We start from the raw sequence: 17,196 nt of genomic DNA on the forward strand, positions 1-17,196 counted from the left end.
TCGTGTCATTGACTCGTTAGTTAGCCAGATAAAGCGTGGTGGTTCACAACAAACAGGGAGACATTTAACTGGGGGGAAAGGAACAGGAAATTTTTATTTTGATATAGATGTCAACACAGCTTAGAGTAGAAGCAGTATGAACATTAAAGGAGTTTCATAAAAGAAAAAAAAAATTTGTTTCCAAACTGTAGGATGGCAGTGACTAGAATCTTCATGGTCAGAAACTCATGTACAGTGTGTCAAAATCTTTCAACATAAACTCTATATACATGTAGGCGCCGACTTACAACGGAGATAGGGACTGAGAGACGCATCGTAAGTCGATCTTGACGTATGTCGAACTAAATAACTGAAGTTTCCGTAGATTTATTTAGCTGCATTATGATTCGGCAAACATCAAAGTCATATTTTATCAATATTATCATACTGTATATCATTATTTAATTTTCTTCTTCCATAGGATATCATATGCTCTAATAAAGCAACATTGTATTGTATTTTTCAATTTTGGAAAAATTTTAGCTATCAACAATTACCAACTTTTTTGTTTACCTTTGGTTGTGATCAGTTGTGCTGTTGATCTGAAGGTCCTGCTACCATATCGAGATAATGCGCACATACTTACAGCATTTTGTTAGTATAATTTCTTAATTAATTTAAAATATATTCATGATATCATAGTTTTCATATTGTTCATTTAAAGCCATTATTATTAATCATACAAATATTTTCTCTCTCTTTTTCTGTGTGCGTGTGTGCGTACGGCTTCATACAGTATTTAAATATTAGCTCTTTATTAAGCCTTCATAATTATAATTTATTAAAGCATGTTTATATGCTATTTTTCAATTTTGGGAGCATTTCAATATTGAACAATTACATGTACAGTGAACCATCGCTACTTCGCGGTTCGACCATCGCGGATTCACCACTTCGCGGATTTTTTCCATAACCCATATATATACAGTAATATATATATATATATATATATATATATATATATATATATATATATATATATATATATATATATATATATATATATATATATATATATATAATATATATATATATATATATATAAATATATATATATATATAAATATATATATATATAATATATATATATATATATATATAATATATATATAAATATATATATATATATATATATATATATATAAATATATATATATATATATAAATATATATATATATATAAATATATATATATATATAAATATATATATATATATATATAAATATATAAATATATATATATATATATATATATATATATATATATATATATATATATGTATGCATGTATTTATGTATATATGTAGGTATGTATATGTGTATACATATAAATATATATATATATATATATATATATATATATATATATATATATATATATATATATATATATATATATATATATATATATACACACATATATATATATATATATATATATATATATATATATATATATATATATATATATATATATATATATATATATATATATATATATATATATATATATATATATATATATATATATATATATATATATATAAAGTAGGAAGATGTGATGTAGTTCTAAGGGAAAAGTATGGGAAATATGTCTGGGTAATAAGCGAAGCTCTACCTCCAGTTTGTTTCTTCATTATGATCAGAGATAAATGTAAACAAAACATTGGTTGCCATTTTTTATCGTGCTTTTTAGCGTGTTTAGGAAGTGCATGATATAAAATCACCTTTAATATTTGTGCCTGTTTTAGTTTAGGGTACTGTAGTACATGCATTAAGTGTTCTGTACATTAAAGGGTAGTTTGTTAACAGTACTACGTACAAGGGAAGGTTTTAAAAGTCTGAATATACATGTTGAATAAATAGGTAAATATGGTGTCACTACTTCGCGGATTTTCACTATCGCGGCCGCGACTGGAACCTATCTACCGCGATAGACGAGGGTTCACTGTACTTTGGTTTTACTTTTGGTAGGCATCAGCTGATTTCAAGATGACGCTACCACACTGCGATTTTACGCACATAGCGTTGTTTATATATTTTTTTTATTCAAAATATCTTCATAATGAATATTACATCAGCATTAGTTATCAGACTGGTTTTTCCTCAAATTTACGAAAAGTAGTACTATTCGTATAACTGCTGATACAGACCACAAAAACACTTGATATCGTTACTCAGTGTTTCGATGATGGGAATACTGTAATATGATTACTCAGTAACACACCAAAAGTAAATCATTCTGTTTGCGAGCGCGCTTCCACCAAATATGACATCACAAGACACGTGACGTAAACTCTACAAAGAATGGCTTCAAAATATGTAAATCCCTTTTCTCTTTTCTTGCAAGAAATGAAAGATAATACTTACTTACCGAGCAAAAATTTTCATTTTCATAATGTAAAAGGAAATATATTTTCAAGAAGATATTTATTCTATTAGTGTACTTTCTTTAGAGAAATATCAATATCAGAGATTGAATAAAACTAGCATAGAGACAAATTTACGCTATGTAGCACTCATAATAACGGATGCAGACTCACAAAATACTTTGTATCGTTACTTGTTATTTCGATAATGACAATACTAATACTAATTGTTATCCTATTGGATGGAAATCACTGTATTGCCCCGTCGTTTTCCATCGGAAATAAAGTCACCAGACATATAATATGAACTCGACAGATATTAAAACTTTTCTTAATGTACTTTTTACTGATACAGGGTATTTAATACTGTACATTATCAATAAAAGAAAATACTAATTTCCTAAGATAAATCAGTTTATTTATATACAAGAAAACAGATTATTTCCAAGGAAATATTAGTCCTATTAGCATACTCTTTCTGATAGACTTGTGACGTCATCACCTTGAAAGTCGCATATGTCGTAAGCCAACAACTACTTGTATAGCTAAACCAAATCACGTTTTAAGTTGTTTCCTAAATACATATGAATTTATGCAATCTATAAAGGCCAGTGATACACTTATAAATTTACCTCCAAAGTGAATTAATAAACCTTTCAATTGAATTAGTAAACCAGTTCATATATCAAATATAACATACCCCCAATAACAGTTGAAAAAGCTTTATCTCACAAAATACATCTCACCTTGGTAATATGAATACTGAAGATAGTTGAAGTAAGATGCATAAAAGTTCTCTATAGGTTCCCCATATAGGTTACCAAGTTCCCAACCACATCTTCTCTTGCACCTTAAAGTATATGTGTAATGATCTGGGGAAATAAGCACCACAATAAATCAATTATTCAATTAATGTACAGTATTACTCAAACAAGAGATTTATAGTAGACCCATCATATTAGGCATAATACTGTTCCCAACATAGGTCTATCTATATTTTAAAACCAAAATTTCACAGGAATACATTCATGTTGAATAAACGTGAATAAAAATTTTAGTTATTGCAATACAAAATGAAGTGCATAAATATAATAGAAATGTAAACTACAGTAGGACTGAATTATAAGTGTTTATATACAAAAACAAATTAATAAATTAAATGCAAAAGAACCACCACATACGAACATGTAGTTCCCAAAATCACATACAATTTTCTATTTATACTTTTACAATAAATGTTTGACAATCTAGATAGAATAATATTTGATATGAGATATCTAAGAAGAGTATATTTAGTATCGTGAAACTATAAAATGCTCATTGTATTTATCATTCATCCATAAAGTAAGAACAAAAATAATTTGCCATACAGTATTGACTTACTTGCAATAGAAGAAATGAAATCCGGGAACCATCCTTGATCAAAAGGTTTCTCGCAAAGATGCCGGCAATCATCTTCAACTTTGTGGTATGATGTAAGACTCTTCTCCATAAGGTCAATTGTTTTTCCATATTCATTATCATTGTAGGCATTGTTTCCTAGGATATAATTTTTTCCGTAATCCTGTTGATAAGTAACAATCTTTCAATATTCATAAGTTGACAAAAAGGCAGTACAGTACTGCACAATGGTTTGTACAGTAGTAGAATACTGTACCTACAATACTTTTGTTCTATTTATGCATCTTCATGGTTTATTCTTAGTACCTCAATAAAAATCAATACACAGTTTAAGTAGAGTATCATTTCATAAAATATTCATATGCTTTTAAGCAGATAATTCTTGATTTAAAATTATTCAATACTCAATTTTCATTAAAATTCTGATATTCATCTGATGCCAGAATTGCAAATTGACTTAGACTATTTTCTATACATCTCGGGTAATTATAGCATTATTCTCTGTAGTAACTTAAAGTAGGTATAACTTACCTTTAACTCTCGATTAATAACAGTTTCTGGCTTAATATTTCCCTCTGCAAGATAGTATTTCAAGTTGTTTTTCATGACTTCATGCTCTGGCTGTTTTGCCAAAACAGTTGCTGCTGCATCTGCTGCTTCTTTATGATTGCCAACCTACATTAAACCAGAAATACAAGTAAATTCACATTCCTGTAAATATAGCATGGATTATTATCATACCCTACATATTTTATTGGGTAGGGAGTGAAGGAACTCTGCATAGCTCCTCAAGTAAGGCCTAAATAACACTGCATAAATTGCACTGACATTTAAACCCCCCCCCCCAACAGGACCACTTATTGTATGATATTTCAAGTTTTTACAGTTTCATTGAAAGTACAATATGGTTTAAAAATAAATATATGGTTGGAAGACCCAGGCCTACATGGCTGATGACTATGAACTGCGAAGTAGATGATGAATGCAGAAGTATTAAATTAAAAGCTCAAGATAGAGACGACTGGCGAAATCTAACTGAGGCACTTTGCGTCAATAGGTGTAGGAGGATATGATGATGATGATAACGACCATATATGGACAATGCTGGATTTCTAACATATGTCGACATGGGGTAACTAAAGGATGCTTATCCCTGGATTACTATGAACAGAAAATATTCAGCTAATAAAGACTCCTAAATTAAAGGGTTTTATGGTTGAAAATAAACAGGATTTGACACAAAATTTAATTATTTCTAAACTTATCTTTGAATCATAAGCTATTAATTTTTTAAAGCCAGTATTACAAGCTCCCCCCCCCCAAAAAAAAAGAGATAAAATAAATTTTATATCTTTACACCATTATTCCCTTTCCACATCGCCTACATCAACCCTAACTTCTGGTTGTTGTAGGTTCTTGGGAACGTCCTTGCCCGGTGATCGCCAGACTGGGATTAGAGTCCCACTCAAACCCGCTAGTTCCTTTGGTTGCTGCAACTTATCATCCTTGTGAGCTAAGGATGGGAAGTTTGGGGAGCCTATAAGTTGAGTCATCAGCACCCTTTGTCTGGCCTTCCCAGGCTAGGGTGGAGAGGGGGCTTGGGCGCTGATCATATGTACTGGCATATATGGTCAGTCTCTAGAGCATTGTCCTGCTTGCTATGGCAATGTTACTGTCCCTTGCCTCTGCCATTCATGAATTACCTTTAAAACTTTAAACTGTTTAGGTAAGTGAAAGGAATAAACTCGGTCAAAAAGATTATTTCCAACCAGGATATCAGTTCAACATATGCTGTAATAACCTCCTATACCCAGATTTGAATATAATTCATGAAAAGGGAGAAGGGGGGGGGGGGAAATTAAAGGCAAGTATGGAAATAATTTATTTTAATGATAATATACTGTTTATTTCTTTCCATGTATCTCATCTTTGAATCATAAGATTAATACCACCACATGTCAGGGGGTGATAATTATGATACTACATCTAAAACATACAATGAAACTAAACAATCATTCCAGACTTCACTACAGCATACTAATTTCTCAATTTTCTTCAGGACGAAGCCTTGGCCGGGCGCATTTTCTTTTGTTGGGAAATTTCTCTGTGTACAGTACGGGTATATGACTTCTATCAATTATGCTTGTTAAGAATAATTGAGGTAGGTATGTCATCCTAATTTGTAAATCCAAGATTCAGCAAAAATATGTCCTCATTCAAATGTGTAACTTGCCAATGATTCGCATACCACTTACTGGTACAATGTACCGGAGAGAAAGAAACTTAAAAGATATTAGGAAAGAAGTTTCACTTTGGGAAATCATCTTTGATTTCCTATTCCCTACTGACAGCCCATTCAATCATTCAAGATAAGTGTGTTCACATAGTCTAGATTAGTTGTTTTGGGAACATTTAAAATTTTATAATTTATTCAATTATGCATAGAGATATTATTGCCTAAAAAATGAAAGCTCAAGGCTCCAAATATCTGGCAGACTTTATTCTTTCTCAATAGGATCAAGCTATGACAGCCCCCTTGCCAGACGATGCACTGTATCTGTTTCTACTGATGTTCTTTCTTCAGAACAGGTCTTTCTCATTAGCTATTCAGTGCATGTACAGTACCAATTTTGGACAAGCTGATTAATATCAACCTCTTAAAAAAAAAAAATTTCTCACTCCTCTTCAAAAGAGCAATTCAAACTTAGTCTTTCAGATCTTTTGAAAGACTAAGTTTGAATTGCTCCTCTGGAAAGAACAAAGACGTTTATTCAATTGTCAAAACTGCTGTGTCCAACTCTGTACAACAACAGCTTTCTTTAACTTTATGGTGCAGTAAAGTATTACAGTAATGTATAGTATTGTTTATTGTAAATGTAGGGTATGTGTGCAGCTAGTTGTCAAATATTCAAGTCGTCCGAATGAAAACAGTGATTACTTACAGTACAGTTAAGCTTTACTGTAGTGATAGTACTGAACATATATTACAGCAACATACACTACAATATCAGCAAGTGTCATACAGTATTACTGGATAGGAACAACAGTTTTGTTGTTAACTGTGAGTGTATGACGACTACCAGGTAAAATTATAGTTACAGTCAGGGCAATAACTACTGTACAGTAGTGTTACGTATTGTACTGTAGCCTTACCGTGTCCAGTACGTTGTGTACACACAGACATGTACTGTACACTTACTGATATGTCTCTATTTAATTACAAACTACAGTACAGTAATGCCTCATAACACAAAATTAATTCGTTCTGGAGTGACTTTTGTAAAGTGATTTTTTCGTGTTATCACATTTCACATGCAAATTGCCTAATTTATTCCAAATTCAACAAAACACCATATTAAATCTTATAATAAAGCTACAGTATAACCACAATGAAATACTGTACAGCCAAATACATTTGAACCATTCAATATACCTAAACTAACTGTTAATACCTATAAATGAAGTAGTTATTACATGATGTAATAATAAATGGAAAATAATACTCTACATACAGTACAATACTGTACATATACAAAATATACAGTACCATATGTACCTTACAAATATAGTTACCCCTATTATAGACTACAGCTACATTTTCTATTGTCCAAACCCATTTTCTTCCACCCCTTTAAATGGGTGACTACTTTATTTTCGGCCTGGCTGTCAAATATCTTTTCTTAAAATGAAACATATTTTGTAGAGTGAGTCATAAAAATATTCACATCTCGTTTCGCAGCTTGAAAATTTCGTAAGCGGATTCTTTCGTGAAGAGGTATGACTGTAATTACAGTATACTGTGATAGAAACTAAGTAAAATCAATATTTGGCAGTACTTAGTGTTAATTTTCCAAGTGTAGGCAATGGGCAGTGAGTTGTTAGGTTAAGAGTTATCCTACCCTAGGGCAGCAAATATTGGTGAAATTGTGCTTGTCTCTGTTACCGAATCCTTGCGAAGCGTTGCGGCTGATTGTACTTGGTTGTAAGGTCAAACTTTTCCCAGTTTATCACAATCACAAGGTCATTACAAAAATAAAAAAAAGCAGTCTCAATCGGTTAGTGACTATCACCCTGAAGACGGTACAATGAATAAGGGTTTGTGTGGAAAAAAAAAAAAAAATTACTAATTGGTTGTGTTAGGAAAAATACAAATTACTTGCAAATTTGTAATTTTTTCTATTTTTTCATTGTTTTTGTTTAATGAGCCTCAAGCCCCTAAAAATGTTTTATCCGTTTTTATTTCTCTTAACAGGAACTGACTTCATGCCCTACACTCAGTAGGGAATCAGGTATAGGCCTAATGGTCTGCCATCTTAGTTGATCGTGAGGAACATCTCTGTTCTGATCCGGTTATATTTCAGACGTCTCAGTTCTAATCGACCTGAAAAGATTAGTTGATTATATTTCAAACCTCCGTCCAGTTTATGGAGACAGAAAATTTGTGATAAAATTCTCGTTTTGACATTGGTGGCCGTTTAATTTCCGAAATACAGTATATTTGTTTACTTTTGGTCATTTTCGCCAATGAAAAATGGGGAACAGGGACGATGAATATGATTGTTTATTCAAAGTTGTGCTAATTGGAGATTCGAGTGTTGGTAACAGTAACCTACTCTCACGTTTCACACAAAATGAATGCAACCTAGAATCGATATCAACAATCAGTGTTGAGTTTGCCACCAAAAGCAGACAGGTATCACCTGAATACTGAGGTCTTTGTTTCATGTGGTATTTACAAGAATCTAATTTGTTGCTGTTGGATGTAATTAAAGGTAACTCAGATGAATAGAACAAAGTACTGCTGTCATGATTAAGCGTGTCGATTTCAAAGACAAAGTGATCGAAACATGTCATTCCAAAGATGCATGGATCATCATAATCAATGTTATTTACTGAACATACCCACACCTACATGTCTGATGTGGTGCCATTGGCTTGGGTTAACGACAGTGTCATCAAGAAAGGGCATAGTGGAGTTAATGATCCCGACAGGAAATCCTTAATTGATAGGGGTAGAAAATAGCTATATAGTAGGGTGATATCATTTCTGATTGAAAGTTTTTACCTGCTAATTGTATTCTTGTATCATAGAATAAAACGATTCAAGCTGTACTTTTTAAAACACAAGTAAAGACAATCGAGAGACCTATACTTTGCCTATACGAGTGTAGTGTGTAATGTTCAGTATGCATGCTACGTCTGGCCACAGTCCGCAAACCACTGTAACGGGAGGATCAGCTAAACATAAGATTACCTAAGCAAATGAACCTTGTGTAATTGGGCCCAAAATAACACTAAGGTAAACATTCATGTGAACACCTGTGGAGCAGGAGCCAGGCCAAAGCATAGGACTTTTGAGCTTTTACACTACAGTACTCTTTTGAGGACAAAGCAAAGGTTCAATACTTTCAAGAATCAATAGTATTGATGGACCAGCATCCATGAATATGGGTCCTTCAAATCTAAAGTTTCCTTCTCTGATGGAAAACTTTACGAAATGAAGTGCAACGGAGAGAGGTTAATAAACTATCTCAATCCTCCAGACAACTTCTCACACAGCACGTTTTTTATGAACATCGTTCTCATCTCTGTTGACAAAGCCATGGCTTTTCGAGATCATGCAAGGGAGCTCTGGACAGAATTGGAACAAGTGAGAGGAGGGTTGATGGTCCTGGAGAGGGTCCCAAGTGCCCTCAATGACATTCACTACACGAGGCTCAATCCCTTATCGTTTCCACATTGCTAAATGACATGACAAGCATTCTCCTACTCATGGCAATTGGAGAAGAGGTTTACTTACCTCAGCATCCCTCTCCTTTCAATTCTCCTTGCCTCCCTTCTTGGACTGAGCCTGGAAGGGGCTCCAAAGGGACAAAACATCCGACACACTTGGCAAGGAAGAAGTAGGTGGAGTGTGCTTCTAGGCTTTAAGGTAGCCAGTACTCTCCTCAAACACAAGATGGAAGACATGGCCAGTTTTTTTATTGGCCGTCTTTCACCACTCCACTGCTTTCCCCTTAATTAAGAGGGAGTAACAGAGAGCTCAGCAACAATTGGTTACATATATGCCAGCTACCGCAGTCTTGTAACCAAAAGAGAAAAATAGGAGGAAAACACAGTAAATTTTTCTTTTTTCAACTAAAAGATGACTCACTGGCTGAATGTTTTGTATACAAGGAAGGTACCAGCATTCGCTCCAGACAAACCAGCCTGCGTAATTTTGCCAAGTCGTCAGAGGTTCCGCAGCTTTCCATCCAGACAAACCAGCCTGCGGAATGTTGCCACAATGTCAGAGGTTGCGCAGCACTCCCTTCAGTCAAACCTGCCTGTGGAATATTACCAAGTCATCAGAGGTTGTGCAGCATTCCCTCCAGACAAACAAGTCTGCGTAATGTTGCCAAGTCATCAGAGGTTGCGCAGCATTCCCTCCAGACAAACCAGCCTGCATAATGTTGCCAAGTTCTTAGAGGTTGCGCAGCATTCCCTCCAGACAAACCAGCCTGCAGAATGTTGCCAAGTCATGAGAGGTTGCACAACATTCCCTCCAGACAAACCAGCCTGCATAATATTGCTAAGTCGTTAGAGATTACGCAGCATTCCCTCCAGACAAACCCACCTGCGGAATGTTACCAAGTCATCAGAGGTTGTGCAGCATTCCCTCCAGACAAACCCACCTGCGGAATGTTACCAAGTCATCAGAGGTTGTGCAGCATTCCCTCCAGACAAACCAGCCTGCGTAATTTTGCCAAGTCGTTAGAGGTTGCGCAGCATTCCCTCCAGACAAACCAGCCTGTAGAATGTTACCAAGTCATCAGAGGTTGTGCAGCATTCCCTCCAGACAAACCAGCCTACGTAATGTTACCAAGTAATCAGACGTTGTGCAGCATTCCCTCCAGACAAACCAGCCTACGTAATGTTACCAAGTAATCAGACGTTGTGCAGCATTCCCTCAAGACAAACCAGCCTGCAGAATGTTGCCAAGTCGTTAGAGGTTGCGCAGCATTCCCTCCAGATAAACTAGCCTATAGAATGTTACCAAGTCATCAGAGGTTGTGCAGCATTCCCTCCAGACAAACCAGCCTACGTAATGTTACCAAGTCATCAGAGGTTGTGCAGCATTCTCTCAAGACAAACCAGCCTCCAGAATGTTGCCAAGTCGTCAGAGGTTGTACAGCATTCCCTTCAGACAAACCATCCTGCATAATGTTGCTAAGTCGTTAGAGATTGCGCAGCATTCCCTCCAGACAAACCAGCCTACGGAATGTTACCAAGTCATCAGAGGTCGTGCAGCATTCCCTGTTTGCAAAAGCCTTTGACAAGGTAGACCATAACATATTGGAGAAAAAAATGAGAAAGCATAATATTGTGGGAAAGATAGGAAAATGGGTAAAAGAATTCCTGCAAAACAGAAAACAGATAGTGGTTGCAAATGACGAGAAATCAGATGAAGCCCAGGTAATATCGGGTGTGCCACAAGGTACGGTATTAGCTGCACTGCTGTTTGTTATTATGATCTCAGACATACACTGTGATGTTGAAAACTCCGTAGTGAGAAGTTTCGCCGATGGCACAAGAATAAGTAGAGAAATTACTTGTGATGAAGATAGGAACTCACTACAAAGAGATCTAAACAAAATATATGAATGGGCGGAGATAAATAGGATGGTATTTGACTCCGATAAATTTGAATCAATAAATTATGGAAACAGAGAAAGAATGGTATATGCATACAAGGGACCTAATAATGAGACAATCACAATCAAGGGAGCAATTAAAGACCTTGGTGTAATGTTAAATAGGAATATGTTATGCAAGGACCAAATAGCAACACTGTTGGCTAAATGTAAAGCAAAAATGGGAATGTTATTCAGACACTTTAAAACAAGAAAAGCTGAACACATGATTATGCCTTACAAAACTTATGTACGTAGTACACTCGAGTACTGCAATGTGATATGGTACCCACACTAACAAAAGGATATTGCACAAATAGTGTGTACAAAGGTCCTATACTGCTAGTATAGAAGAAGTTAAGGACCTTGACTACTGGGAAAGACTGCAATTTTTAAAACTATACAGTCTAGAAAGGAGAAGAGAACGCTACATGATAATACAAGCATGGAAGCAAATAGAAGGAATTACTGAAAACATCATAGAACTTAAAATATCAGAAAGAGCAAGCCGAGGTAGATTAATAGTGCCAAAAAATATTCCAGGTAAACTAAGAAAGGCGCACAGGACATTAATTCACTACGCACCAGCATCGATAATGCAGCGACTATTTAATGTACTGCCAGCTCATCTAAGAAACATATCAGGAGTGAGTGTAGATGTGTTTAAGAATAAGCTCGATAAATACCTAAGATGCATCCCAGACCATCCAAAACTGGAAGATGCAAAATACACCGGAAGATGCATTAGCAACTCTCTGGTGGATATACGAGGTGCCTCACACTGAGGGACCTGGGGGAACCCAAACAAAAAATAAGGCAATAAGACAAACCAGCCTACATAATGCATAATGTAGCCAAGTCATCAGAGGTTGCACGGCATTCCCTACAGACAAACCAGCCTGCGTAATGTTGCCAAGTTGTTAGACGTTGTGCAGCATTACCTCCAGAAAAACCATCCTGTGGAATGTTACCAGGTCATCAGAGGTTGTGCAGCATTCCCTTGAGACAAACCAGCCTATGAAATGTTGCAAAGTCATCAGAGGTTGCGCAGCATTCCCTCAAGACAAACCAGCCTGCAGAATGTTGCCAAGTCGTCAGAGGTTGCGCAGTATTCCCTCAAGACAAACTAGCCTACGCAATGTTGCCAAGTCATCAGAGGTTGTGCAGCATTTCCTCAAGACAAACCAGCCTGCAGAAAATTGCCAAGTCATCAGAGGTTGCGCAGCATTCCATCAAGACAAACCAGCCTGCAGAAAATTGCCAAGTCATCAGAGGTTGCGCAGCATTCCCTCAAAACAAACCAGCCCGAGTAATGTTGGCGAGTCGTCAGAAGTTGCGCAGCATTCCCTTCAGACAAACCTGTCAGCGTGATGTTGCCAAGTCATCAAGGTTGTGTAGCATTACCTCCAGACAAACCAGCATGCGTAATGTTGCCAAGTCGTCAGGGTTGCGCAGCATTCCCTTTAGATAAACCAGCCTGCGTAATATTGCCAGGTCGTTAGAGGTTGCGCAACTTTCCCTCCAGACAAATTAGCCTGCGGAATGTTGCTAAGTCGTCAGAGGTTGTGCAGCATTCCCTCCAGACAAACCAGCCTGCATAATGCTGCAAAGTCATCAGGGTTGCGCAGCATTCCCTCCATACAAACCAGTCTGCGTAATGTTGCCAAGTCGTCACAGGTTGCGCAGCATTCTCTTCAAACAAACTAGCCTGCGGAATGTTGCCAAGTCGTCAGGGTTACGCACCATTCCCTCCAGATAAACCATCCTGCGTAATGTTGCCAGGTCGTTAAAGGCCGCGCAGCATTCTCTCCAGACAAACCATCCTGTGTAATGTTGTCAAGTTGTCAGAGGTTGCACAGCTCTCCCTCCATACAAACTAATCTGCGGAAGGTTGCCAAGTCGTCAGAAGTTGTGCAGCATTCCCTTCAGATAAACCTACTTGCGTAATGTTGCCAGGTCGTTAGAGGTTGCGCAGCATTCTCTACAAACAAACCATCCTGCGTAATGTTGCCAGGTCGTTAGGTTGCTTAGCATTCTCTCCAGACAAACCATCCTGCGTAATGTTGCCAAGTCGTCAGAGGTTGCACAGCTTTCCCTACATACAAACCAGCCTGCGGAATGTTACCAACTCATCAGAGGTTGTGCAGCATTCCCTCCAGACAAACCAGCCTGCGTAATGTTGCCAAGTCATCGCAGGTTGCGCAGCATTCCCTCCAGACAAACCAGCCTGTGTAATGTTGGCAGGTCGTCAGAAGTTGCGCAGCATTCCCTTCAGAAAAACCAGCCTGCGTGATGTTGCCAAGACATCAGGGTTGTGTAGCATTACCTCCCGACAAACCATCCTGCATAATGTTGCCAAGTCGTCAGGGTTGCGCAGCATTCCTTTCAGATAAACCAGCTTGCAAAATGTTGCCAGGTCGTCAGAGGTTGCGCAACTTTCCCTCCAGACAAACTAGCCTGCGGAATATTGCTAAGTCGTCAGAGGTTGTGCAGCATTCCCCCCAGACAAACCAGCCTACAGAATGTTGCCAAGTTGTCAGAGGTTGTGCAGCATTCCCTCCAGACAAACCAGCCTTCGGAATGTTACCAAGTCATCAGAGGTTGTGCAGCATTCCCTCCACACAAACCAGCCTGCATTATGTTGCTAAGTCGTCAGGGTTCCTCAGCATTCCCTTCAGATAAACCAGCCTGCGTAATGTTGCCAGGACGTTAGAGGTTGTGCAGCATTCCCTCCAGACAACCTAGCCTGCATAAGGCTGCTTAGTTGTCAGGATTGCGCAGCATTCCCTACATACAAACCAGTCTGCGTAATGTTCCCAAGTCGTTAGAGGTTGCGCAGCATTCCCTTCAGACAAACCAGCCTGCACAATGTTACCAAGTCATCAAAGGTTGTGCAGCATTCCCTCCAGACAAACCAGCCTACAGAATGTTGCCAAGTTGTCAGAGGTTGTGCAGCATTCCCTTCAGACAAACCAGCCTGCGGAATGTTACCAAGTCATCAGAGGTTGTGCAGCATTCCCTCCAGACAAACCAGCCTGCATAATGTTGCTAAGTCGTCAGGGTTCCGCAGCATTCCCTTCAGATAAACCAGCCTGCGTAATGTTGCCAGGACGTTAGAGGTTGCGCAGCATTCTCTCCAGACAAACCATCGTGCGTAATGTTACCAAGTCGTCAGAGGTTGAGCAGCTTTCCCTCCAGACAAACTAGCCTGCGGAATGTTGCCAAGTCATCAGAGGTAGTGTATCATTCCTTTCAGATAAACCATCCTGCGGTGCGGAATGTTACCAAGTCATCAGAGGTTGTGCAGCATTCCCTCCAGACAAACCAGCCTGCGTAATGTTGCCAAGTCATCAGGGTTGCGCTGCATTCCCTCCAGACAAACCAGCCTGCGTAATGTGGCCAAGTCATTAGAGGTTGTGCATCATTCCCTCCAGACAAACTAGCCTGCGGAATGTTGCCAAGTAGTCAGAGGTTACGCAGCATTCCCTCCAGATAAACCAGCCTGCGGAATGTTGCCAAGTAGTCAGGTTGTGCAGCATTCTCTCCAGATAAACCAGCCTGCGGAATGTTGCCAAGTAGTCAGAGGTTGTGCAGCATTCCCTCCAGATAAACCAGCCTGCGGAATGTTGCCAAGTAGTCAGAGGTTGTGCAGCATTCCCTCAAGATAAACCAGCCTGCGGAATGTTGCCAAGTAGTCAGAGGTTGTGCAGCATTCCCTCCAGATAAAACAGCCTGCAGAATGTTGCCAAGTCATCAGAGGTTGTGCAGCATTCCCTTCAGATAAACCAGCCTGCGGAATGTTGCCAAGTAGTCAGAGGTTGTGCAGCATTCCCTCCAGATAAACCAGCCTGCGGAATGTTGCCAAGTCATCAGAGGTTGTGCAGCATTCCCTTCAGATAAACCATCCTGCGTAATGTTGCCAGGTCGTTAGAGGTTGCGCAGCATTCTCTCCACACGAACCATCCTGCGTAATGTTGCCAGGTCGTTAGAGGTTGTGCAGCATTCTCTCCAGACAAACCATCCAGCGTAATGTTGCCAAGTTGTCAGAGGTTGTGCAGCATTCCCTCCAGACAAACCAGCCTGCGTAATGTTACCAAGTCATCAGAGGTTGTGCAGCATTCCCTCCAGACAAACTAGCCTGCGTAATGTTGCCAGGTCATCAGAGGTTGCGCAACATTCCCTCCAGACAAACCAGCCTGCAGAATGTTGCCAAGTTGTCAGAGGTTGCGCAGCATTCCCTCCAGACAAACCAGCCTGTGGAAGGTTACCAAGTCATCAGAGGGTGTGCAGCATCCCCCCCCCCCCAGACAAACCAGCCTGCGTAATGTTGCCAAGTCATCAGAGGGTGCGCAACATTCCCTCTATACAAACCAGCCCGCATAATGTTGCCAAGTCATCAGAGGTTGCGCAGCATTCCCTCCAGACAAACCAGTCTGCGTAATGTTGCCAAATCATCAGAGGTTGCGCAGCATTCTCTCCAGACAAACCAGCCTACATAATATTGCCAAGTCATCAGAGGTTGCACAGCATTCCCTCCTTACAAACCAGCCTGCAAAATGTTGCAAGTTATCAGAGGTTGCTAAACGCTATTCTTACTAAAAAAATAATCTGTTACTGCAGCTGACCACTTGGTCAAGCAATGATAAAGCCTGGAAAAAAGACATGGCGGTGAATTCCATAGCCACTTAATTTGTAGTAATGCAGCATCTTTTCATATTTATTCTATGGGAAGGCAGGGATTCAGTCCACAGTCATACAGGTTAACCAGTACAAGAGCAGCGTAGATCTCTTACAGGATGTAGAACTTCCTTTGCTAAGTGAGTAAGGTAGGCAAGTATCATCAATCTCCTCCGGAATTCTAACCTACAAAGCCACTTCATCCTACAAAGGGAACGAAAACAGGAAAAGCCGCGCGGACAACTGTTCAAGCTCCATAGAGTAAGTACGATCCTGTCCAAAAATCCCACTGAGGACACAATTAAGGGGGCCAGACGATGAAGGGACATCAGTGTTCCAGATTCCCATTAACCAAGAGGTCCCTAGCACCACCAATCAATATACAGTCAGACACTACACCACAATTAGCTCCCTCTGGTGAATAGGGGAGTAGTTAGTAGGTCAACCAGTACATCCCGGCATCAATGACCTAGATGTCAGGATACCAGAAAACTTAAACTCAATCAATCAATCATGTCACCGAAGCGTCACAAGATGAAAAAGTAGTCAAGAAAATCCCTAAGGGAATGGTGAAGGAGTGTGGTCACAAACCTCTTTCACATAGTGCAATTGTGGCAGCTGTCAAGCTGGGCCCATGCTTGGGTAGACTAACCCCCTCCATCACCCTCTCTCAAAGGAGAAGGCAAGTTGTAAAATGTTTGGCAAGATTTCCAGTAAATGCCCCTACAGTTATTATGAAACTTGTTCTTTTTCTTCTTGAGGGAAACAGCATCCACAGAAAAGAAGGAAGAGCATGAAGAGGAAGGGGAAAAGTAGTAAGCTCACTCCTACCGTTGTTAGACAGGCACTCTCCACGACTGCACCCAGAGTCGTCGTAGTCTGTATATCCGAGGAGGGTGGGGCTCACGTGAAGTAAGGGGCTTTATCGGCCAGAACCATAAAACAGATCACTACTTACGTTCAATGGAGGCACTACACTACAATGCACAACACTGTCACTGTTACAGGAGAATGATCTGGCCACAGCAAGCTTCTCC

At 38.7% G+C, this 17,196-nt stretch overlaps 2 protein-coding genes across 2 annotated transcripts in view; one reads left to right on the forward strand and one right to left on the reverse strand.

Moving 5' to 3' along the window:
- Nucleotides 1-17,196, forward strand: part of LOC137632600 (uncharacterized) — a 252,824-nt gene that overhangs the window by 22,373 nt on the left and 213,255 nt on the right. The gene's annotated exons all lie outside the window — the stretch shown is intronic.
- The window catches only part of LOC137632185 (prolyl 3-hydroxylase 2-like), an 87,355-nt gene that overhangs the window by 8,886 nt on the left and 61,273 nt on the right, over nt 1-17,196 (reverse strand). Inside the window, exons 3-5 of the mRNA XM_068364064.1 lie at nt 4,341-4,484; nt 3,792-3,972; nt 3,155-3,280 (exon numbers count right to left, since the gene is read on the reverse strand). Coding sequence (XP_068220165.1) covers nt 3,155-3,280; nt 3,792-3,972; nt 4,341-4,484 — 451 coding nt within the window. The remainder of the gene's footprint in view (nt 1-3,154; nt 3,281-3,791; nt 3,973-4,340; nt 4,485-17,196) is intronic.

Source organism: Palaemon carinicauda, chromosome 41 (assembly GCF_036898095.1).
Source record: "Palaemon carinicauda isolate YSFRI2023 chromosome 41, ASM3689809v2, whole genome shotgun sequence".
In the NCBI taxonomy this organism is placed as follows: Eukaryota; Metazoa; Arthropoda; class Malacostraca; order Decapoda; family Palaemonidae; genus Palaemon; species Palaemon carinicauda.